The sequence below is a fragment of the Platichthys flesus genome, chromosome 8, assembly GCF_949316205.1.
Source record: "Platichthys flesus chromosome 8, fPlaFle2.1, whole genome shotgun sequence".
Classification (NCBI taxonomy): domain Eukaryota; kingdom Metazoa; phylum Chordata; class Actinopteri; order Pleuronectiformes; family Pleuronectidae; genus Platichthys; species Platichthys flesus.
This window is the reverse complement of record NC_084952.1, coordinates 12,194,771-12,216,098: the sequence shown is the minus strand read 5'-3', so window position 1 is coordinate 12,216,098 and position 21,328 is coordinate 12,194,771. Positions and strand designations below refer to the sequence as shown.

The 21,328-nt window shown below is 39.5% G+C and overlaps 2 protein-coding genes and 23 non-coding genes across 25 annotated transcripts; all 25 read left to right on the top strand.

Moving 5' to 3' along the window:
* Window positions 1-86: 86 nt before the first annotated feature.
* Window positions 87-158, top strand: trnaw-cca (transfer RNA tryptophan (anticodon CCA)). Its single transcript has one exon. It is a non-coding gene; the product is annotated as a tRNA-Trp (tRNA).
* Window positions 159-576: 418 nt separating this feature from the next.
* Window positions 577-648, top strand: trnaw-cca (transfer RNA tryptophan (anticodon CCA)). The gene has a single exon. It is a non-coding gene; the product is annotated as a tRNA-Trp (tRNA).
* Window positions 649-891: 243 nt separating this feature from the next.
* Window positions 892-963, top strand: trnaw-cca (transfer RNA tryptophan (anticodon CCA)). Its single transcript has one exon. It is a non-coding gene; the product is annotated as a tRNA-Trp (tRNA).
* Window positions 964-1,448: 485 nt separating this feature from the next.
* On the top strand, window positions 1,449-1,520 carry trnaw-cca (transfer RNA tryptophan (anticodon CCA)). Its single transcript has one exon. It is a non-coding gene; the product is annotated as a tRNA-Trp (tRNA).
* Window positions 1,521-1,938: 418 nt separating this feature from the next.
* On the top strand, window positions 1,939-2,010 carry trnaw-cca (transfer RNA tryptophan (anticodon CCA)). The gene has a single exon. It is a non-coding gene; the product is annotated as a tRNA-Trp (tRNA).
* A 243-nt stretch (window positions 2,011-2,253) lies between these two features.
* trnaw-cca (transfer RNA tryptophan (anticodon CCA)) lies at window positions 2,254-2,325 on the top strand. Its single transcript has one exon. It is a non-coding gene; the product is annotated as a tRNA-Trp (tRNA).
* Window positions 2,326-3,288: 963 nt separating this feature from the next.
* On the top strand, window positions 3,289-3,360 carry trnaw-cca (transfer RNA tryptophan (anticodon CCA)). The gene has a single exon. It is a non-coding gene; the product is annotated as a tRNA-Trp (tRNA).
* Window positions 3,361-3,603: 243 nt separating this feature from the next.
* On the top strand, window positions 3,604-3,675 carry trnaw-cca (transfer RNA tryptophan (anticodon CCA)). The gene has a single exon. It is a non-coding gene; the product is annotated as a tRNA-Trp (tRNA).
* Window positions 3,676-4,160: 485 nt separating this feature from the next.
* On the top strand, window positions 4,161-4,232 carry trnaw-cca (transfer RNA tryptophan (anticodon CCA)). Its single transcript has one exon. It is a non-coding gene; the product is annotated as a tRNA-Trp (tRNA).
* A 418-nt stretch (window positions 4,233-4,650) lies between these two features.
* trnaw-cca (transfer RNA tryptophan (anticodon CCA)) lies at window positions 4,651-4,722 on the top strand. Its single transcript has one exon. It is a non-coding gene; the product is annotated as a tRNA-Trp (tRNA).
* A 243-nt stretch (window positions 4,723-4,965) lies between these two features.
* trnaw-cca (transfer RNA tryptophan (anticodon CCA)) lies at window positions 4,966-5,037 on the top strand. The gene has a single exon. It is a non-coding gene; the product is annotated as a tRNA-Trp (tRNA).
* Window positions 5,038-5,522: 485 nt separating this feature from the next.
* On the top strand, window positions 5,523-5,593 carry trnaw-cca (transfer RNA tryptophan (anticodon CCA)). Its single transcript has one exon. It is a non-coding gene; the product is annotated as a tRNA-Trp (tRNA).
* A 413-nt stretch (window positions 5,594-6,006) lies between these two features.
* trnaw-cca (transfer RNA tryptophan (anticodon CCA)) lies at window positions 6,007-6,078 on the top strand. The gene has a single exon. It is a non-coding gene; the product is annotated as a tRNA-Trp (tRNA).
* A 243-nt stretch (window positions 6,079-6,321) lies between these two features.
* On the top strand, window positions 6,322-6,393 carry trnaw-cca (transfer RNA tryptophan (anticodon CCA)). Its single transcript has one exon. It is a non-coding gene; the product is annotated as a tRNA-Trp (tRNA).
* A 486-nt stretch (window positions 6,394-6,879) lies between these two features.
* trnaw-cca (transfer RNA tryptophan (anticodon CCA)) lies at window positions 6,880-6,950 on the top strand. Its single transcript has one exon. It is a non-coding gene; the product is annotated as a tRNA-Trp (tRNA).
* A 407-nt stretch (window positions 6,951-7,357) lies between these two features.
* On the top strand, window positions 7,358-7,429 carry trnaw-cca (transfer RNA tryptophan (anticodon CCA)). Its single transcript has one exon. It is a non-coding gene; the product is annotated as a tRNA-Trp (tRNA).
* A 243-nt stretch (window positions 7,430-7,672) lies between these two features.
* trnaw-cca (transfer RNA tryptophan (anticodon CCA)) lies at window positions 7,673-7,744 on the top strand. The gene has a single exon. It is a non-coding gene; the product is annotated as a tRNA-Trp (tRNA).
* Window positions 7,745-8,229: 485 nt separating this feature from the next.
* On the top strand, window positions 8,230-8,301 carry trnaw-cca (transfer RNA tryptophan (anticodon CCA)). The gene has a single exon. It is a non-coding gene; the product is annotated as a tRNA-Trp (tRNA).
* A 418-nt stretch (window positions 8,302-8,719) lies between these two features.
* Window positions 8,720-8,791, top strand: trnaw-cca (transfer RNA tryptophan (anticodon CCA)). The gene has a single exon. It is a non-coding gene; the product is annotated as a tRNA-Trp (tRNA).
* A 245-nt stretch (window positions 8,792-9,036) lies between these two features.
* Window positions 9,037-9,108, top strand: trnaw-cca (transfer RNA tryptophan (anticodon CCA)). The gene has a single exon. It is a non-coding gene; the product is annotated as a tRNA-Trp (tRNA).
* Window positions 9,109-9,593: 485 nt separating this feature from the next.
* On the top strand, window positions 9,594-9,665 carry trnaw-cca (transfer RNA tryptophan (anticodon CCA)). Its single transcript has one exon. It is a non-coding gene; the product is annotated as a tRNA-Trp (tRNA).
* Window positions 9,666-10,083: 418 nt separating this feature from the next.
* Window positions 10,084-10,155, top strand: trnaw-cca (transfer RNA tryptophan (anticodon CCA)). Its single transcript has one exon. It is a non-coding gene; the product is annotated as a tRNA-Trp (tRNA).
* Window positions 10,156-10,400: 245 nt separating this feature from the next.
* trnaw-cca (transfer RNA tryptophan (anticodon CCA)) lies at window positions 10,401-10,472 on the top strand. Its single transcript has one exon. It is a non-coding gene; the product is annotated as a tRNA-Trp (tRNA).
* A 2,685-nt stretch (window positions 10,473-13,157) lies between these two features.
* On the top strand, window positions 13,158-17,158 carry smtnl1 (smoothelin-like 1). Its single transcript, XM_062394173.1, has 5 exons — window positions 13,158-13,395; window positions 14,614-15,242; window positions 15,330-15,444; window positions 15,600-15,751; window positions 16,524-17,158. Exons 1-5 carry the CDS (start codon window positions 13,312-13,314, stop codon window positions 16,909-16,911), a joined length of 1,368 nt encoding a protein of 455 aa, XP_062250157.1. The 5' UTR covers window positions 13,158-13,311; the 3' UTR covers window positions 16,912-17,158.
* Window positions 17,159-17,781: 623 nt separating this feature from the next.
* On the top strand, window positions 17,782-20,210 carry LOC133959081 (zinc finger protein 394-like). Its single transcript, XM_062394174.1, has 4 exons — window positions 17,782-18,220; window positions 18,830-18,930; window positions 19,012-19,087; window positions 19,196-20,210. The coding sequence occupies exons 1-4, from the start codon at window positions 17,926-17,928 to the stop codon at window positions 19,981-19,983; spliced, it is 1,260 nt and encodes a 419-aa protein (XP_062250158.1). The 5' UTR covers window positions 17,782-17,925; the 3' UTR covers window positions 19,984-20,210.
* The last annotated feature ends 1,118 nt before the right edge of the window (window positions 20,211-21,328 follow it).

The following is a 21,328-nucleotide window of genomic DNA, read 5'->3' as shown; positions in this document are numbered from 1 at the left end:
ATCAAATATGAAAATATCCGCCTTTTGAAGAATTCATTGGTTCAATGTTGAATCCCTCTAAATTAACATTACTTTACATTTTTACTGACCTTGTGGCGCAATGGTAGCGCGTCTGACTCCAGATCAGAAGGCTGCGTGTTCAAATCACGTCAAGGTCAAATCGCGTCTTTTGCAGTCAGTGTGTCCTGTGTTCCTTACCTGAAATGTTTTTTAACATCAATCATTTTTAAATAATTTTCTGCAAAGAACACTTTTGAAATACTGATTTACAGATGGCCTTTGCACTTGTACTGAATATGTCTAAAATAGCATTACAACTTCCAAAACCACAGACCTTGTGGCACAACTGTATTGCATATGACTCCAGATCAGAAGGCTGCATGCTCATATCACGTCAAGATATTGTTGCCTTCAAAGTGTCCAGTTATTTTCCAGGATGTCACCAGTTCACTGTCCAAATTTTAAGGTTACATGTTAGAGAATGCTCTCTGTCAAATCTGAAAATATCTGCCATGTGACAAACTCATTGGTTCCATGATGAATCCCTCTAAATGAATATCACTGAATGTTTTAACAGACCTTGTGGCGCAACGGTAGCGCGTCTGACTCCAGATCAGAAGGCTGCGTGTTCAAATCACGTCAAGGTCAAAAGGATTTTCTAAAATAGATGTGTCCTGTGAAAAACTAAATGTTATTTAAATCACCACTTCTCCACCAACATTTAGGGTGACATGTAATTGTGCTTTCTCCACCATTACTTAATTTAAACACCAATTTATGAAATATCTTTATGTGCAAAGATCTAATTGGTTCACTCTTATGTATTGTTTTTTAGATGATCATTCGATTCATTTGCATCCATTTAAAGTGTAATTATTGTCACTGGTCATAGACCTTGTGGCGCAACGGTAGCGCGTCTGACTCCAGATCAGAAGGCTGCGTGTTCAATTCACGTCAAGGTCAGCTGTGCTATCAAATGCAAGTGTTCATCCACAGCATCAGGTATGACTTATAGAGCATTTGTTCTTTAGCAAGTTTATGGGGTTGTATAATACAGGCTTCTCCAACAACACCATATCAAAACACCAAATCAGGAAATATCTTCCAACTGAAGAACTCATTGCTTCAATGTTTAATTCAGTTTAACAGATTATCTTTGCACTTCCATTGCATCTAAATTAACGTCAGTATTTGATTTTACAGACCTTGTGGCACAACTGTAGTACATCTGACTCCAGATCAGAAGCCTGTATGCTCAAATCATGTCAAGGTATTGTACTATTCAATGTGTCAAGTGATATTTTCCAGGATGCCACCAGTCCAGGGATGACATTTAGGGTGACGTGTTAGAAAACGCTCTCCATCAAATATGAAAATATCCGCCTTTTGAAGAATTCATTGGTTCAATGTTGAATCCCTCTAAATTAACATTACTTTACATTTTTACTGACCTTGTGGCGCAATGGTAGCGCGTCTGACTCCAGATCAGAAGGCTGCGTGTTCAAATCACGTCAAGGTCAAATCGCGTCTTTTGCAGTCAGTGTGTCCTGTGTTCCTTACCTGAAATGTTTTTTAACATCAATCATTTTTAAATAATTTTCTGCAAAGAACACTTTTGAAATACTGATTTACAGATGGCCTTTGCACTTGTACTGAATATGTCTAAAATAGCATTACAACTTCCAAAACCACAGACCTTGTGGCACAACTGTATTGCATATGACTCCAGATCAGAAGGCTGCATGCTCATATCACGTCAAGATATTGTTGCCTTCAAAGTGTCCAGTTATTTTCCAGGATGTCACCAGTTCACTGTCCAAATTTTAAGGTTACATGTTAGAGAATGCTCTCTATCAAATCTGAAAATATCTGCCATGTGACAAACTCATTGGTTCCATGATGAATCCCTCTAAATGAATATCACTGAAAGTTTTAACAGACCTTGTGGCGCAACGGTAGCGCGTCTGACTCCAGATCAGAAGGCTGCGTGTTCAAATCACGTCAAGGTCAAAAGGATTTTCTAAAATAGATGTGTCCTGTGAAAAACTAAATGTTATTTAAATCACCACTTCTCCACCAACATTTAGGGTGACATGTAATTGTGCTTTCTCCACCATTACTTAATTTAAACACCAATTTATGAAATATCTTTATGTGCAAAGATCTAATTGGTTCACTCTTATGTATTGTTTTTTAGATGATCATTCGATTCATTTGCATCCATTTAAAGTGTAATTATTGTCACTGGTCATAGACCTTGTGGCGCAACGGTAGCGCGTCTGACTCCAGATCAGAAGGCTGCGTGTTCAATTCACGTCAAGGTCAGCTGTGCTATCAAATGCAAGTGTTCATCCACAGCATCAGGTATGACTTATAGAGCATTTGTTCTTTAGCAAGTTTATGGGGTTGTATAATACAGGCTTCTCCAACAACACCATATCAAAACACCAAATCAGGAAATATCTTCCAACTGAAGAACTCATTGCTTCAATGTTTAATTCAGTTTAACAGATTATCTTTGCACTTCCATTGCATCTAAATTAACGTCAGTATTTGATTTTACAGACCTTGTGGCACAACTGTAGTACATCTGACTCCAGATCAGAAGCCTGTATGCTCAAATCATGTCAAGGTATTGTACTATTCAATGTGTCAAGTGATATTTTCCAGGATGCCACCAGTCCAGGGATGACATTTAGGGTGACGTGTTAGAAAACGCTCTCCATCAAATATGAAAATATCCGCCTTTTGAAGAATTCATTGGTTCAATGTTGAATCCCTCTAAATTAACATTACTTTACCTTTTTACTGACCTTGTGGCGCAATGGTAGCGCGTCTGACTCCAGATCAGACGGCTGCGTGTTCAAATCACGTCAAATCGCGTCTTTTGCAGTGTCCTGTGTTCCTTACCTGAAATGTTTTTTAACATCAATCATTTTTAAATAATTTTCTGCAAAGAACACTTTTGAAATACTGATTTACAGATGGCCTTTGCACTTGTACTGAATATGTCTAAAATAGCATTACAACTTCCAAAACCACAGACCTTGTGGCACAACTGTATTGCATATGACTCCAGATCAGAAGGCTGCATGCTCATATCACGTCAAGATATTGTTGCCTTCAAAGTGTCCAGTTATTTTCCAGGATGTCACCAGTTCACTGTCCAAATTTTAAGGTTACATGTTAGAGAATGCTCTCTATCAAATCTGAAAATATCTGCCATGTGACAAACTCATTGGTTCCATGATGAATCCCTCTAAATGAATATCACTGAATGTTTTAACAGACCTTGTGGCGCAACGGTAGCGCGTCTGACTCCAGATCAGAAGGCTGCGTGTTCAAATCACGTCAAGGTCAAAAGGATTTTCTAAAATAGATGTGTCCTGTGAAAAACTAAATGTTATTTAAATCACCACTTCTCCACCAACATTTAGGGTGACATGTAATTGTGCTTTCTCCACCATTACTTAATTTAAACACCAATTTATGAAATATCTTTATGTGCAAAGATCTAATTGGTTCACTCTTATGTATTGTTTTTTAGATGATCATTCGATTCATTTGCATCCATTTAAAGTGTAATTATTGTCACTGGTCATAGACCTTGTGGCGCAACGGTAGCGCGTCTGACTCCAGATCAGAAGGCTGCGTGTTCAATTCACGTCAAGGTCAGCTGTGCTATCAAATGCAAGTGTTCATCCACAGCATCAGGTATGACTTATAGAGCATTTGTTCTTTAGCAAGTTTATGGGGTTGTATAATACAGGCTTCTCCAACAACACCATATCAAAACACCAAATCAGGAAATATCTTCCAACTGAAGAATTCATTGCTTCAATGTTTAATTCAGTTTAACAGATTATCTTTGCACTTCCATTGCATCTAAATTAACGTCAGTATTTGATTTTACAGACCTTGTGGCACAACTGTAGTACATCTGACTCCAGATCAGAAGCCTGTATTCTCAAATCATGTCAAGGTATTGTACTATTCAATGTGTCAAGTGATATTTTCCAGGATGCCACCAGTCCAGGGATGACATTTAGGGTGACGTGTTAGAAAACGCTCTCCATCAAATATGAAAATATCCGCCTTTTGAAGAATTCATTGGTTCAATGTTGAATCCCTCTAAATTAACATTACTTTACATTTTTACTGACCTTGTGGCGCAATGGTAGCGCGTCTGACTCCAGATCAGAAGGCTGCGTATTCAAATCACGTCAAGGTCAAATCGCGTCTTTTGCAGTCAGTGTGTCCTGTGTTCCTTACCTGAAATGTTTTTTAACATCAATCATTTTTAAATAATTTTCTGCAAAGAACACTTTTGAAATACTGATTTACAGATGGCCTTTGCACTTGTACTGAATATGTCTAAAATAGCATTACAACTTCCAAAACCACAGACCTTGTGGCACAACTGTATTGCATATGACTCCAGATCAGAAGGCTGCATGCTCATATCACGTCAAGATATTGTTGCCTTCAAAGTGTCCAGTTATTTTCCAGGATGTCACCAGTTCACTGTCCAAATTTTAAGGTTACATGTTAGAGAATGCTCTCTGTCAAATCTGAAAATATCTGCCATGTGACAAACTCATTGGTTCCATGATGAATCCCTCTAAATGAATATCACTGAATGTTTTAACAGACCTTGTGGCGCAACGGTAGCGCGTCTGACTCCAGATCAGAAGGCTGCGTGTTCAAATCACGTCAAGGTCAAAAGGATTTTCTAAAATAGATGTGTCCTGTGAAAAACTAAATGTTATTTAAATCACCACTTCTCCACCAACATTTAGGGTGACATGTAATTGTGCTTTCTCCACCATTACTTAATTTAAACACCAATTTATGAAATATCTTTATGTGCAAAGATCTAATTGGTTCACTCTTATGTATTGTTTTTTAGATGATCATTCGATTCATTTGCATCCATTTAAAGTGTAATTATTGTCACTGGTCATAGACCTTGTAGCGCAACGGTAGTGCGTCTGACTCCAGATCAGAAGGCTGCGTGTTCAATTCACGTCAAGGTCAGCTGTGCTATCAAATGCAAGTGTTCATCCACAGCATCAGGTATGACTTATAGAGCATTTGTTCTTTAGCAAGTTTATGGGGTTGTATAATACAGGCTTCTCCAACAACACCATATCAAAACACCAAATCAGGAAATATCTTCCAACTGAAGAACTCATTGCTTCAATGTTTAATTCAGTTTAACAGATTATCTTTGCACTTCCATTGCATCTAAATTAACGTCAGTATTTGATTTTACAGACCTTGTGGCACAACTGTAGTACATCTGACTCCAGATCAGAAGCCTGTATGCTCAAATCATGTCAAGGTATTGTACTATTCAATGTGTCAAGTGATATTTTCCAGGATGCCACCAGTCCAGGGATGACATTTAGGGTGACGTGTTAGAAAACGCTCTCCATCAAATATGAAAATATCCGCCTTTTGAAGAATTCATTGGTTCAATGTTGAATCCCTCTAAATTAACATTACTTTACATTTTTACTGACCTTGTGGCGCAATGGTAGCGCGTCTGACTCCAGATCAGAAGGCTGCGTGTTCAAATCACGTCAAATCGCGTCTTTTGCAGTCAATGTGTCCTGTGTTCCTTACCTGAAATGTTTTTTAACATCAATCATTTTTAAATAATTTTCTGCAAAGAACACTTTTGAAATACTGATTTACAGATGGCCTTTGCACTTGTACTGAATATGTCTAAAATAGCATTACAACTTCCAAAACCACAGACCTTGTGGCACAATTGTATTGCATATGACTCCAGATCAGAAGGCTGCATGCTCATATCACGTCAAGATATTGTTGCCTTCAAAGTGTCCAGTTATTTTCCAGGATGTCACCAGTTCACTGTCCAAATTTTAAGGTTACATGTTAGAGAATGCTCTCTATCAAATCTGAAAATATCTGCCATGTGACAAACTCATTGGTTCCATGATGAATCCCTCTAAATGAATATCACTGAATGTTTTAACAGACCTTGTGGCGCAACGGTAGCGCGTCTGACTCCAGATCAGAAGGCTGCGTGTTCAAATCACGTCAAGGTCAAAAGGACTTTCTAAAATAGATGTGTCCTGTGAAAAACTAAATGTTATTTAAATCACCACTTCTCCACCAACATTTAGGGTGACATGTAATTGTGCTTTCTCCACCATTACTTAATTTAAACACCAATTTATGAAATATCTTTATGTGCAAAGATCTAATTGGTTCACTCTTATGTATTGTTTTTTAGATGATCATTCGATTCATTTGCATCCATTTAAAGTGTAATTATTGTCACTGGTCATAGACCTTGTGGCGCAACGGTAGCGCGTCTGACTCCAGATCAGAAGGCTGCGTGTTCAATTCACGTCAAGGTCAGCTGTGCTATCAAATGCAAGTGTTCATCCACAGCATCAGGTATGACTTATAGAGCATTTGTTCTTTAGCAAGTTTATGGGGTTGTATAATACAGGCTTCTCCAACAACACCATATCAAAACACCAAATCAGGAAATATCTTCCAACTGAAGAATTCATTGCTTCAATGTTTAATTCAGTTTAACAGATTATCTTTGCACTTCCATTGCATCTAAATTAACGTCAGTATTTTTATTTTACAGACCTTGTGGCACAACTGTAGTACATCTGACTCCAGATCAGAAGCCTGTATGCTCAAATCATGTCAAGGTATTGTACTATTCAATGTGTCAAGTGATATTTTCCAGGATGCCACCAGTCCAGGGATGACATTTAGGGTGACGTGTTAGAAAACGCTCTCCATCAAATATGAAAATATCCGCCTTTTGAAGAATTCATTGGTTCAATGTTGAATCCCTCTAAATTAACATTACTTTACCTTTTTACTGACCTTGTGGCGCAATGGTAGCGCGTCTGACTCCAGATCAGAAGGCTGCGTGTTCAAATCACGTCAAATCGCGTCTTTTGCAGTGTCCTGTGTTCCTTACCTGAAATGTTTTTTAACATCAATCATTTTTAAATAATTTTCTGCAAAGAACACTTTTGAAATACTGATTTACAGATGGCCTTTGCACTTGTACTGAATATGTCTAAAATAGCATTACAACTTCCAAAACCACAGACCTTGTGGCACAACTGTATTGCATATGACTCCAGATCAGAAGGCTGCATGCTCATATCACGTCAAGATATTGTTGCCTTCAAAGTGTCCAGTTATTTTCCAGGATGTCACCAGTTCACTGTCCAAATTTTAAGGTTACATGTTAGAGAATGCTCTCTATCAAATCTGAAAATATCTGCCATGTGACAAACTCATTGGTTCCATGATGAATCCCTCTAAATGAATATCACTGAATGTTTTAACAGACCTTGTGGCGCAACGGTAGCGCGTCTGACTCCAGATCAGAAGGCTGCGTGTTCAAATCACGTCAAGGTCAAAAGGATTTTCTAAAATAGATGTGTCCTGTGAAAAACTAAATGTTATTTAAATCACCACTTCTCCACCAACATTTAGGGTGACATGTAATTGTGCTTTCTCCACCATTACTTAATTTAAACACCAATTTATGAAATATCTTTATGTGCAAAGATCTAATTGGTTCACTCTTATGTTTTGTTTTTTAGATGATCATTCGATTCATTTGCATCCATTTAAAGTGTAATTATTGTCACTGGTCATAGACCTTGTGGCGCAACGGTAGCGCGTCTGACTCCAGATCAGAAGGCTGCGTGTTCAATTCACGTCAAGGTCAGCTGTGCTATCAAATGCAAGTGTTCATCCACAGCATCAGGTATGACTTATAGAGCATTTGTTCTTTAGCAAGTTTATGGGGTTGTATAATACAGGCTTCTCCAACAACACCATATCAAAACACCAAATCAGGAAATATCTTCCAACTGAAGAATTCATTGCTTCAATGTTTAATTCAGTTTAACAGATTATCTTTGCACTTCCATTGCATCTAAATTAACGTCAGTATTTGATTTTACAGACCTTGTGGCACAACTGTAGTACATCTGACTCCAGATCAGAAGCCTGTATGCTCAAATCATGTCAAGGTATTGTACTATTCAATGTGTCAAGTGATATTTTCCAGGATGCCACCAGTCCAGGGATGACATTTAGGGTGACGTGTTAGAAAACGCTCTCCATCAAATATGAAAATATCCGCCTTTTGAAGAATTCATTGGTTCAATGTTGAATCCCTCTAAATTAACATTACTTTACATTTTTACTGACCTTGTGGCGCAATGGTAGCGCGTCTGACTCCAGATCAGAAGGCTGCGTGTTCAAATCACGTCTAGGTCAAATCGCGTCTTTTGCAGTCAGTGTGTCCTGTGTTCCTTACCTGAAATGTTTTTTAACATCAATCATTTTTAAATAATTTTCTGCAAAGAACACTTTTGAAATACTGATTTACAGATGGCCTTTGCACTTGTACTGAATATGTCTAAAATAGCATTACAACTTCCAAAACCACAGACCTTGTGGCACAACTGTATTGCATATGACTCCAGATCAGAAGGCTGCATGCTCATATCACGTCAAGATATTGTTGCCTTCAAAGTGTCCAGTTATTTTCCAGGATGTCACCAGTTCACTGTCCAAATTTTAAGGTTACATGTTAGAGAATGCTCTCTGTCAAATCTGAAAATATCTGCCATGTGACAAACTCATTGGTTCCATGATGAATCCCTCTAAATGAATATCACTGAATGTTTTAACAGACCTTGTGGCGCAACGGTAGCGCGTCTGACTCCAGATCAGAAGGCTGCGTGTTCAAATCACGTCAAGGTCAAAAGGATTTTCTAAAATAGATGTGTCCTGTGAAAAACTAAATGTTATTTAAATCTCCACTTCTCCACCAACATTTAGGGTGACATGTAATTGTGCTTTCTCCACCATTACTTAATTTAAACACCAATTTATGAAATATCTTTATGTGCAAAGATCTAATTGGTTCACTCTTATGTATTGTTTTTTAAGATGATCATTACACTTCATTTGCATCCATTTAATGTGGCATTATTGTCACTTGTCATAGACCTTGTGGCGCAACGGTAGCGCATCTGACTCCAGATCAGAAGGCTGCGTGTTCAAATCACGTCAAGGTCACCTGTGCTATCAAATGCATGTGTTCATCCACAGCATCAGTTATGACTTATAGAGCATTTGTTCTTTAGCAAGTTTATGGGGATGTATAATACAGCCTTCTCCAACAACACCATATCAAAACACCAAATCAGGAAATAACTTCCAACTGAAGAACTCATTGCTTCAATGTTTAATTCAGTTTAACAGATTATCTTTGCACTTCCATTGCATCTAAATTAATGTCAGTATTTGTTTTTACAGACCTTGTGGCACAACTGTAGTACATCTGACTCCAGATCAGAAGCCTGCATGCTCAAATCATGTCAAGGTATTGTTGTATTAAATGTATCCAGTGATATTTTCCAGGATGCCACCAGTCTAGTGATGAAATTTAGGGTGACGTGTTAGACAAAGCTCTCCATCAAATATGAAAATATCCGCCTTTTGAAGAATTCATTGGTTCAATGTTGAATCCCTCTAAATTAACATTACTGTACATTTATACTGACCTTGTAGCGCAATGGTAGCGCGTCTGACTCCAGATCAGAAGGCTGCGTGTTCAAATCACGTCAAGGTCAAATCGCGTCTTTTGCAGTCAATATGTCCTGTGTTCCTTACCTGAAATGTTTTTTTAACATCAATCATTTTTAAATAATTTTCTGCAAAGAACACTTTTGAAATACTGATTTACAGATGGACTTTGCACTTTTACTGAATCTGTCTAAAATAGCATTACAACTTCCAAAACCACAGACCTTGTGGCACAACTGTATTGCATATGACTCCAGATCAGAAGGCTGCATGCCAATATCACGTCAAGATATTGTTGCCTTCAAAGTGTCCAGTTATTTTCCAGGATGTCACCAGTTCACTGTCGAAATTTTGGGTCACATGTTAGAGAATGCTCTCTATGAAATCTGAAAATATCTGCCATGTGACAAACTCATTGGTTCGATGATGAATCCCTCTCAATGAAAATCACTGAATGTTTTAACAGACCTTGTGGCGCAACGGTAGCGCGTCTGACTCCAGATAAGAAGGCTGCGTGTTCAAATCACGTCAAGTTCAAAAAGGATTTTCTAAAATAGATGTGTCCTGTAAAAAATGTAATGTTATTTAAATCACCACTTCTCCACCAACATTTAGGGTGACATGTAATTGTGCTTTCTCCACCGTTACTTAATTTAAACACCAATTTATGAAATATCTTTATGTGCAAAGATCTAATTGGTTCACTCTTATGTATTGTTTTTAAGATGACTATTACACTTCATTTGCATCCATTTAAAGTGGAATTATTGTCACTGGTCATAGACCTTGTGGCGCAACGGTAGCGCGTCTGACTCCAGATCAGAAGGCTGCGTGTTCAAATCACGTCAAGGTCAGCTGTGCTATGAAATGCATGTGTTCATCCACAGCATAAGGTATGACTTAGAGAGCATTTGTTCTTTAGCAAGTTTATGGGGATGTATAATACAGCCTTCTCCAACAACAACATATCAAAACACAAAATCAGGAAATATCTTCCAACTTCAGAACTCATTGCTTCAATGTTTAATTCAGTTTAACAGATTATCTTTGCACTTCCATTGCATCTAAATTAACGTCAGTATTTGATTTTACAGACCTTGTGGCACAACTGTAGTGCATCTGACTCCAGATCAGAAGCCTGCATGCTCAAATCATGTCAAGGTATTGTTGTCAAGGTCGAAAAGGTTATTAAATGCATGTGTCCTGTAAAAATGTAAAGGTTTTTTAAATGACCACTTCTCCACCAACATTTAGGGTGACATGTAATTTTGCTTTCTCCACCATTATCTAATTTAAACACCAATTTATGAAATATCTTTAAGTGCAGAGATCTAATTGGTTCATTCTTATGTATTGTTTTCCTGATCCCTTTTGCACCTGATTGCATCGCTCTAAAGTAGCATTAACGTCACTGGTCATAGACCAACTCAGGAAATATCTTCCAACTGGAGAACTCATTGGTTCAATGTTTTTAATTATGTTTTATTGATGATATTTGCACTTCGATTGCATCTAATTTAACATCAGTGTTTATTTTTACAGGCCTTGTGGTGCAATGGTAGCGATACTGACTCCAGATCAGAAGGTTGAATGTTAAAATCATGTCAAGTTCAAACAGATTTCTTGCATTCAAGGTGTGCCATGTTCTTTCCAAGAAAACACAGGGTGACGTGTGACAGAGCACACTCAACCACTAGATTATCAATTTAAGAAACGTCTGAAGAACTCTTTGGTTAAATTGTGTTTTATTGATGCGCTTTGCACTTGTATTGAGGTCACCTGATTAATACTAAATTATATCCTTTTACAGACCTTGTGCCGCAATGGTAGCGCGTCTGACTCCAGATCAGAAGGCTGCATGTTTAAATCACGTCAAGGTCAAACAGTATGAAATCTCTTTGTCGTGCAGAAGTTTCAAGAACACTTCAGTCACCAGTTCACATGTTAACAGGCGCTCACCATCATTACTTGATCAAAATATCAAATCTGGAAATATCTTTACATGCAAATAAGTAATTGGTCGGCTCTCTTATGTAGTTTTTTTAAAGACCTTCGCGCTTGTACTACATCTGTCTTAAGTAACATGACAGTTTCCAATGGATGTTTGCTGGAGTAATGATGAGTTTCTTTTTGACTCTTGCTGGTGTCATACTGCAAATTTCCCCATTGTGGGACTAACTAGAGATTATCTTATTTTACTTTGCTTTCTTGAGCTCCAGCAGGCTCTTCGTCCATATTTTGCACAATGCACAATGAGCTCACAAGAAGGCTTTGACCCTTTAATAGCCACAAAGACTGAGACAGAGAGGAGGAAGAGACCAGGATATGGGGGGGCAGTAGAAGGTATTGACAGACAGAGCGGGAATAAAGATAGACGTGTATTTTTAAAAACCATCTGTTATGTGTTGAATGAGTAGACGTGTTGTTAAGCTGGGACAGCGAGCTGGGAGGCTGGACTAGTACCTACTTTATACTGTATGTATTTCCCATTTTAACTCGTATAAAGTTGAAGACTAGGAGATAAAGAGAGATAAGTAAAAAATACGATTTGTAGAAAAACCTAATAATGGTGGGCAAGGATTTAAAAAGAGAGCAACGTAATGGTTTCTATTTTTACATTAAGCATTAGTCCCTCCGACATCATCAGTCATCCTTCCCTTATTATTTTACCTGTGTGTCTGAATCAGGAATAAAGCGCGATCCACAATTAATTAAAAGGTGAGCAGTGCACAAAAAGATCAGAATTTCAGGTTATAAATCTCATAATCCAAATTTAATCAGGTTAAGGTTAACAAATGACAAAAAATCACAGTCAGGAATTATATGAAGGGGAAGTCACTGTTTTTCATTTCTCATTTGAGCAAAGAAGATAGAATATAAAACAATATTGAGGAAAATATTCACCATCTGTTTTCAGTTGATACCATGAGGATTGACTCAGTGATAATCTTTTTCTGGAGGTGTCAATGCTTATTCAAAACATTTTGAGTTTTGGAGCATGTGAAGTGTGGAATCTACTCATATCCCCATTGAATGCATAATAGATTTTGCTCTAATGCTGGCAGCTTAATTAATGGGTTTAAATAAAGTTCACGAATCAACATGTTATGGATTTTTTAAGCTTTCTTGTGAGTTTGGTGCAGTATGTCCTTGTTTCCGGTTAATAAATAGATGCCTTTGAGTTTGATTGGCCTCAAACATATCAGCTTTGAATTCCAGCATACCAGCATCTAAATCTTTTATTTTTTTATTAATATAAAAAACACAGATGTCTGTTGTGTGTGTGTGTGTGTACATACCAGCAGTTTTCATTGACTGCATGCGTACAGCCACCTGTTTGTGTGTATGCGTATGTATGTGTACAGCCAAGGTTTCCACAGCAGACGCAGCTGCTTGCCCCACTGGTCTGCGTCTGTGCCACTGTGGCACTATTTCGGGACCCTGTGTTGTTCGAAAGGTCAGATAAAGACGCTTAGGAATCCTCACAAAGCAGAGGGTGGGGGTGTCGGGTGAAGGCGGACATCCACAAACCAACGCACACACACTCACACACCGAGGACAGAGAGGGGGGAGACAGGGACAGGAAAGTGAGATACTGAGCAGGGTTCCTGTGAAGAGGATTCACCTTTGACTAAATGAAAAGTTTTTAAAAGAAAATCTGATTCATTATAGAAATAAACGTATCTTAACATCATGGAAGGAGAATCACCAAGCCAGGAGACGTCTGAGTCAACAGAGACGACCAATCAGACTGATACCAACAACAATAACAATCAAGTGAGTATGAGATATAATAATATTCAAGTTTTCGTAATTTGTAAAACCCACAATGACTGTTGGTGTTAAGTTCTGTACCAGGAACAGGCAGGGTGAGTATTTGTGGCCATGGCAGGTGTTGTGTTGAGAGTGAGAGCAGCAGGATAAGAGAAATGGTGTTGGTTAGATTCACGTGTTACACACAGTCACACAAGTTGTGCAAAGTAATGCACAAACACACTGTGGATTTTCCTAGTACCTCTGATGTGTCACCTCTGGAAGACCTGGGCTGACTGTTCCTGCAGTGTAGATCATTACTAAACAGCACTTGAGCTTACTAATGATATTTTAACTTTTATTTTTACAATAAAATGATTTTATTTTGTAATAAAGTTATGTCTCAAAGTTCAGTGACTGTTCAATGAGTCTTGATGAGCATTTGTATGTCCTTAGGTAAAAGTGACTTTTGAATTTCAAGAGCAAAAAGTGTTTTTATTGTGTGATTAGTTTTTATTAGGGTGACATTAATCTGTTCATGATGCAGTTTAAAACCTACAACAAGCTAGTTCAACGTCTCCGTCGGATCTCGATATGTGAGATACTCAACAAATCCCAGGTCTCACATTACGCGGTGTGTGATATCAACACATTGGAGTGTGGGCACAGTAGGCCAGCATCTTACATAAAGTTACTAATAACACAGACGTCATGTTCCTAATCATTTAAACAGGATGATCACAGATTCATTCTAGTTTCTTTGTATTTTCAAAGACAAAGTGCAACAGGACAGAAGCAGGATAGATAAGTCTAATACATATTGGGAGGGATTTATGTCTGTGCTTTCATTTATATTATATTATATAGTATTACTTTATTTATTTTGATAGAATATTAATCTTCAGTATTTTGTCAATATCTATGTACATGTTAAAACATTTTGAAAGATTACTTGCGAGGAATGTAGTTTTTATACCACTGCCTCTTTAATAAAACTAAAAAAACTGCGGTACAGTCCTTTAGATACTAACCATGAATGAATAAGACGAATCATGTGTCACAAATATTCACATTTAGAAAATAGAAAACTGTAAAAGACGCATCAATTTACTGTTTGTCAACAGGTGCACACGTCTAGATGTGCACTACATGCGCCTTATTTAAGTGTGGAGTTGCACGACATTTCTGGTGACACAAAATACACAACAAAACACAATCTTACTGTCATTCTTTCTTATCCAGGCTGGTGAGCCAGAGCCAGAGGGGAATAAAGACACAGCGAGGGAGCGCTCAGACATGGAGACAGCCAAAGGTCAGGGGTCAGTGGAGGATACAGGTTCACAAGAGAGAGGAGGTGATGAGGAGGAGGCCAGTGCAGATGACACGGACAAAGCCCAGAGGATATCAAAGTCTGATGAGGGTGACAGTGAAGAGGCTGAGCCAGATAAAGACCAAGTCTCTACTGGTGTGAAGGATCCAGAAGTGATAAACAGAGAAAAGGAAGAGGAGGGAGACGTGGAACAAAACAAGAAAGAAGCGCAGAAGGTGGAAGAGGTCAAGACCGGGAAAGACGGAGAGGAGCTAAAGGACAAAGAAGAAGAGAAGAGTAAAACAGGGGAAAAGGCAAAGGAAGAGGAGACCGATGTGAGTGGGACAGCAGCAAAGGAGGCAGAGAAGACAAAACCAGTCAAAGAAGCAGAGGTAGGGACGAAAGACAAAGGAAAGATAAAAGAAGTAGAAAAACAAGGGAAGCCCAAGAGAAAGAGTGGACCTGCATCCTCCTCTGTCTCCAGACCGAGGCCCTCTGCACGCTCTGTCAGAGCAACCACTAAAAAAAACATAATAGCCAAATTTGAACAAGGAGCAACAGAGTAAGTCATCATTCACAAGTTAATTTAGTTCATAAAGTATTGATCCATTTGGGGGTTTCATTATCAACCACATTGTGACCTTTTCAGGGCACCGGTAGCACGCAACTTCAAGATTCAGAGATCGTCTGCAGCCGTGGCCACTGGAGCTTCAATCAAACAGAAGATGCTTCAGTGGTGTCGCAACAAAACCCGGAACTATGAGGTCAGCTCAACACAGAATCTTTAGTTAATGTTTCTGTTTCAGCTTATCTTCTGAATTGTTCTCTAGGTTTGGAGACCTTAAAATATACAAAATGATTGATTGAAGGTATTCTGCTTTCTGTGTCTCTATTCGGTTCTTTTCTGTTGATCGTTCAGGGCGTCAACATAGAAAACTTCTCATCGTCTTGGTGCGACGGGATGGCTTTCTGCGCTCTGATCCATCGCTTCTTCCCCGACGCATTCGACTTCAGCTCCCTCAGTCCAAAGGAGAGGGAGAAAAACTTCACTCTGGCCTTCGGCAACGCTGAGTAAGGAGTATTTCATTCTTCACACATTTGGATTCGGTTTAGATTGGATCAGTTCATGTTGCAGCTTGTGAGTAACCACATGCACAACAAGGTCATTGTTAGCCAACACATTATGCAATAACACATTTCTGCAGCAAAAACAATAATGACAATAATGACAAGAGATAAAATACTGTATTATTTTAGAGGTTGTTTATTAGCTTAATCAAATTGCCCATGTACTTTTGGCCACAGTAGGAATTACCTTGTTTTTTAAAATGGTGCAAGAAGAACTGCAAAAACAGAGCAGAGTAGAAATAATTTATTACCAATAAAAGTTCTGCGTTTCAATTTTAAAAGTAAAAAGTATGTGCAATCAACTATAAAAAAAAAAAAAAAGTTTAGTCTACTGCATAATAACAGATAAACAATGTAGGACTGCTGGTTGTGTAGGCCCTTTATAATATAATATGTAATCTAATAAATGTATCTATTTATAAATATGATATAATGAGGCACATACTGCTTCTATCAATAAGTCTTATTTCAACCCATTACTACAAGAGTGTACTTTGTATTATAAATCTTCATGTACCCGGTGAAGCAAAAGTTTTCAAATAAATATAATTGTTAAAGAAAAGTACATATAGTCTATTAAAACTTTTATGAAGTGAATGTTTGAGGCTGCAGAAAATTGAAATACTCAATAGTACCTCAACTTTTTAAATTTTTTTAAAGTAGAGCGAGTACATTTAGTTTACACCTGAGTGATTGTCTCCGCTCCTCCTTCCAGGTCACTGGCTGACTGCTGCCCCCTGCTGGAAGTATCTGACATGCTCATGATGGGTAACCACCCGGACCCCATGTGCGTGTTCACGTATGTCCAGTCCCTCTGCCACAGCCTGTCCAAAATAGAGAAAGAGAGGAAGGACAGAGAAAATGAGGAGAAAGAGAAGACTGCTAATGAGGGAGAGGAGAAGGATAAAGGAGAGGATGTAGTGGGAGAGGTGTCGATGGAGAAGGATGGAGACGAGTCTGCTGAGAACCGGAAGATGGACGGCCCAGAGGAAAAAGAGGGAGAAAATGCTGAGCCTGTGGTGACTGGTGAGGAGGAGGAGGATGCACTGAAGAGCTGCGAGGTGGAGGAAGGTGGAGGAGTGTTAGTGGAGGCGGAGTCGTAGAAAAACACTGACTGAGAACAAATACTGAAAAGACCAAAAAGGTTGTTCATGGCTGAGGGTCGACGAAAAGTCTTAGTTTGGTGTTGGACTGACATCCACACAGATTCTAGCAGTGTGATGTTACATTTAACCGTATGATTGAATGTGTTTTTTTATTTGACTGTTGTTTGAGCACATAAAGTAGCACATGTAATTATTGTATGTGTTGTGTTTGTATAAAGTAATACATTATATCATACACTTGTGACTTTTGGTACAGCAATTAAATCCTTGTGTTGGGTTACTCTACCAACAAAAGTGAATTATGTCAAGGACATGATGGATGAGGTCTCCACAATGCCAAAGGGTTATCTGTTCCACCAGATGGACTTGAAACATAACTTATATTAGACATTAAAGAGACCATAAACTGTATTATAAAGATGGACGGCATGACCCCAAAACTGAAGACACAGCGTCTTGATCGCCATCTGGTGGCTTGCTGGCTTTGACCTGCGATAATCGCTTCGTCTTCGCTTGTACGTCTGACCGGGCTAGCTGGCTAACGTTAAATGGTTCCTGTGTCCATGACTTAGCTATCTTGTTCCAACAACTTATTACCTTGGGGCCACGGCTAATTTATCTCGTTCACAAAACTCATAACCTCGTGGACACAACTTAGTTATCTCATTCCTGCCATTCCACGACTTAGTTATCTCGTTCCCGTAATTCCCACAACTCATTACCTCGTGGCCACTTAGTTATTTTTTCATCCGTGTCACCTGAGGGGCTCGGTGATCACCAGAGAGCCTGTGATTGGTGTTAAAGGATTATGCTGTACTGGAAATAAATGATTGATCGTGTCCCTTCAAAGGCTACTATCTCGGAAAGGGGGATGTCCCTGCTTTCTGGTAATTACGGTAATCGCAGCCATGATACCGGAAAGGCCTCCGTGTTGTGCTCTTCGTGGAGGCTCACCCTCCGTCCCTGTGGCTCCGCTTTTCATCAGGCTTCTCGCCGGCGGAGGACTGAAACATGTGCACGAACATGCCGCCGGACAGCTTGAACCTGGAGTCCCAGCTCCTGTCCATCATGGACGTGCTGGTGAAGGCGGCGGTGGCCGAAATCAGTCAGCTGTTCTCGGAGAGCGCGGCGTCTCTCCGCATGCATCTCACCCAGAGCCTGAAGGAGAACGAGGCGCTGAGGATGAGGATGAAGGTGACGCGGGGCGAGCTGTTCTCCCTCCGGCTGCAGACCAGGAGCAACCGACCGGCGAGCCGCTTCTCCTCGGTCCGAGGAAACGTCCCCAGACCGCGGCTCAAATCTCACGGTAACGAGGACTTTAACTGAACAATAACAATGGCCGACTTCTTACCGAAGTAACGAGAAACGCGCGCCTCCTGCAGGTCAATTACAGAGCCGCTGTCGTCAGGAAACAACCTAAATACTTGTTTTCTCTCATCTTAGAAAAGTGTAACAACTGTTTCGTAAAAAAGCTGATTTTTCCAAATAGTCCATGAACTGCTCATCATAACTACTACTCATTACCACGTCACAAGCTCTATGGTTCACCCAACTCGATTTGTTCATGATTAATAACTTTATCAAACATGAGCATGATCAAATGTTATTATTATTACTACTCTGATTTCATATTGTTTGTCGTGAAGCACTTTGTTACTCGTATTGACAAGTGCTCTTCAAATAAAGTTATTATTATTATTATTATTAGTTAACCAAGGTTGTTTGCTGAAGTTTGAGCAATTGAAACAGGGTGTCTGTGATTTGTTTCAGTGTCGTCGTCCCCCCCCCGAGGATTGGCCAAGTTCTTTTCACTTCACCAGGAATATAAACACATTCTAAACTTTGATGTACAACTTCACACACTTCAATCATCATCACCATCAATCCTGAACTTGTGTTCTTTTCTTTCCTCCAGTCGTCATTAAACCTCCTGTGCCTCAAAAAGCTGTTGGGGAAGCTGCCTCTGTTTCTCTACAGTCAGACAACAACACAATTTCCTCTGGCACTCAAGTGCAGGTAACACAGAACAGGCGCTCAGTAAAGAATCCTTTTCTTCTTTTATTTGTTTGCTCATGCACATGTGTTCATGTTTGTCAGTGTGCAGATGTGGAGAGTCCAGATGTGATTCTGATTAAAGATGAGGATGACGTGGGAGGATGTGGACCAGATGTAGGTGAGGAGGCTGTTTTTGTTTATTTGATTTGAATGAATATCTTCCAATATTTTTTTTTAGGCTCCAGCAAAGATTCACAAATATCCCTTTATGGTCTTGTCTCATCAGGTCAGGATGACTTCGGAGGCCATCGTCCACAGGGAGGTGCTGACACAGGGACCAAGAAGTTAGACCCTGGTTCCTCCTGCCTCACAAGTGATAGTGAGGAGCTGAGAATCGTGAGTGTTCACAGCGGAGGAGAAGTGCCTCTGCATGGCGATAGTGACACTCTCTTCACTGCCTCTGAACTTCAGGCTTTCAGCTCTCTGTCTCCAGACCACAGCATCACCCATGACGGTCTCCTCAGCTTTACCACCGGTGCCAATGATGGTGCCCAACTGAGACTGATGCAGGATAACAGTGTTGGACTGGTGGAGCGAAACCACTCCACTCAAGCATTGACTTCTGCAATAAAAACAGCAATAGTCGGAGCCGATGGTCACGTGGGGCACCCGAGTCACATCAGCCAGTTCTCCCAGCAGCAGAACATCTTCCCCCATGGTGTCAGCAAATCCCTCGACTGCAGCATCTGTGGCGAGCGCTTCCTCAGCCGCGAAGACCTGATGGTTCACCGGGCAAATCACACCGGGGAGTTGCCCGTTGTCTGTACCTTGTGCAGCAAGTCTTTCGTCAACAAGACCACGCTGGGCATCCACATGCGCATTCACACCGGGGAGAAGCCATACGCGTGTCCGCAGTGCGGGAAGCGCTTCACGCAGAACGGCAGCCTGAAGATCCACCTGAGGACTCACTCCGGAGAGAAGCCGTACACCTGCAACCAGTGCCCCGCCAGCTTCAACAACCCCAGCAACCTGCGCAGACACATGATAACACACAACCCCGACGGGTTGCTCTGACCACGGCTGACGAAAACATTTAATATCCCTCACCTATTTTAGGCTTTCTTACATTTGCTGACACTTGTTTGTTTTGACATGGGTCCAAAGTATTTAACAACCTATGAGTACTCTGTATGTATCTATTGACACAAAAACTGTTGTGTGTTGAATATTAAGACTTGCATTCGTCTTGAACTCTAGGAAAAGTAGCAAAAGTCTATAATAAAATATATTTTTAATTTTTCCTTCCTGCTGATTTTTTAAATTCTTTTTAAAACTTGAATGCCTCACATCAGCTCAACTCCACCATTTTAAGTGACTGCCATCACTATGTATACATGAGTAACTTTCTTAATGTGACTTTACTTACACTACACAGGTGAAGCAAAGCAAAGCAAAGCACGAAACACGATGATCAGGAGGCTAAAATGAACAGAAACCATGACAGTGAAATTAAAAGGAATCAAAGCTTCAGTTGAAGATAACGGATATATCTTCCAAAAATGAGGGAAGTTTTGTATTAAGATATTAAGAAATATTGTAATACAGCTATTTTTTTGAGAAACTCAACAAGGGGAGAACATATACAATAACATGGCAGAGTAACAGTCCATTCATAAATTAATTCACATGAAGATAACTGATGCAGCATGTCAATTTTGGTATTGAGAAAATCATTGTTTTACCCTCATTGGACCTCATTGGATATTAAAGGTATATCTCAACTGGTACTTCATGGCAGCTTCCAGTGAGGATGTAGTCTACACATTTTGTTTATATGAACATTAAGGCAACGTAAACTAAACTAAACTGTTTTAAAAAATGTTTACAATTGTAGTTTCTCCTGTCACACAAATACTCCAATTCTCAGATAAACTAGACTAAACTTCATCAGCCTTCACATTGTTGTTCATTTGGAATTTAAAACTCATGGCTTGATTTATAGTGACCTTTACACCTTGCACCAGGAGAGGCCCATTCCCCTCTTTCGTTTTGTATGGTTCATTAAAAACAAGCTACCTCCACTGTTGAAGCTCTTTTTCCTCTTTTTATACTCTGAGAAAGTTTTGGACTGGGCAATAGTGAATTTACTGTTTATTCTGTTTATGCATTTGTAGTCTGCATATGTAATACTGAATAAATATACATCTTTTAACAGTTTTCAACATCTGAGGAGTCTGTCAGGCGCCTCTAGAGTGCAGCATTGTGTTTGTTCCTTCTGTAACTGTTGTGACTCAGGTTAACTCACACCAAAGCACTGTGTGTGGGGTGTGGTGTGAGGGGGGACTCTTAAGGAAACTGGGGGAAATTCCTTGCATTGTTCCTCTTTCCATCCTGCCTACACTCCAGCATTGTTTGTCAA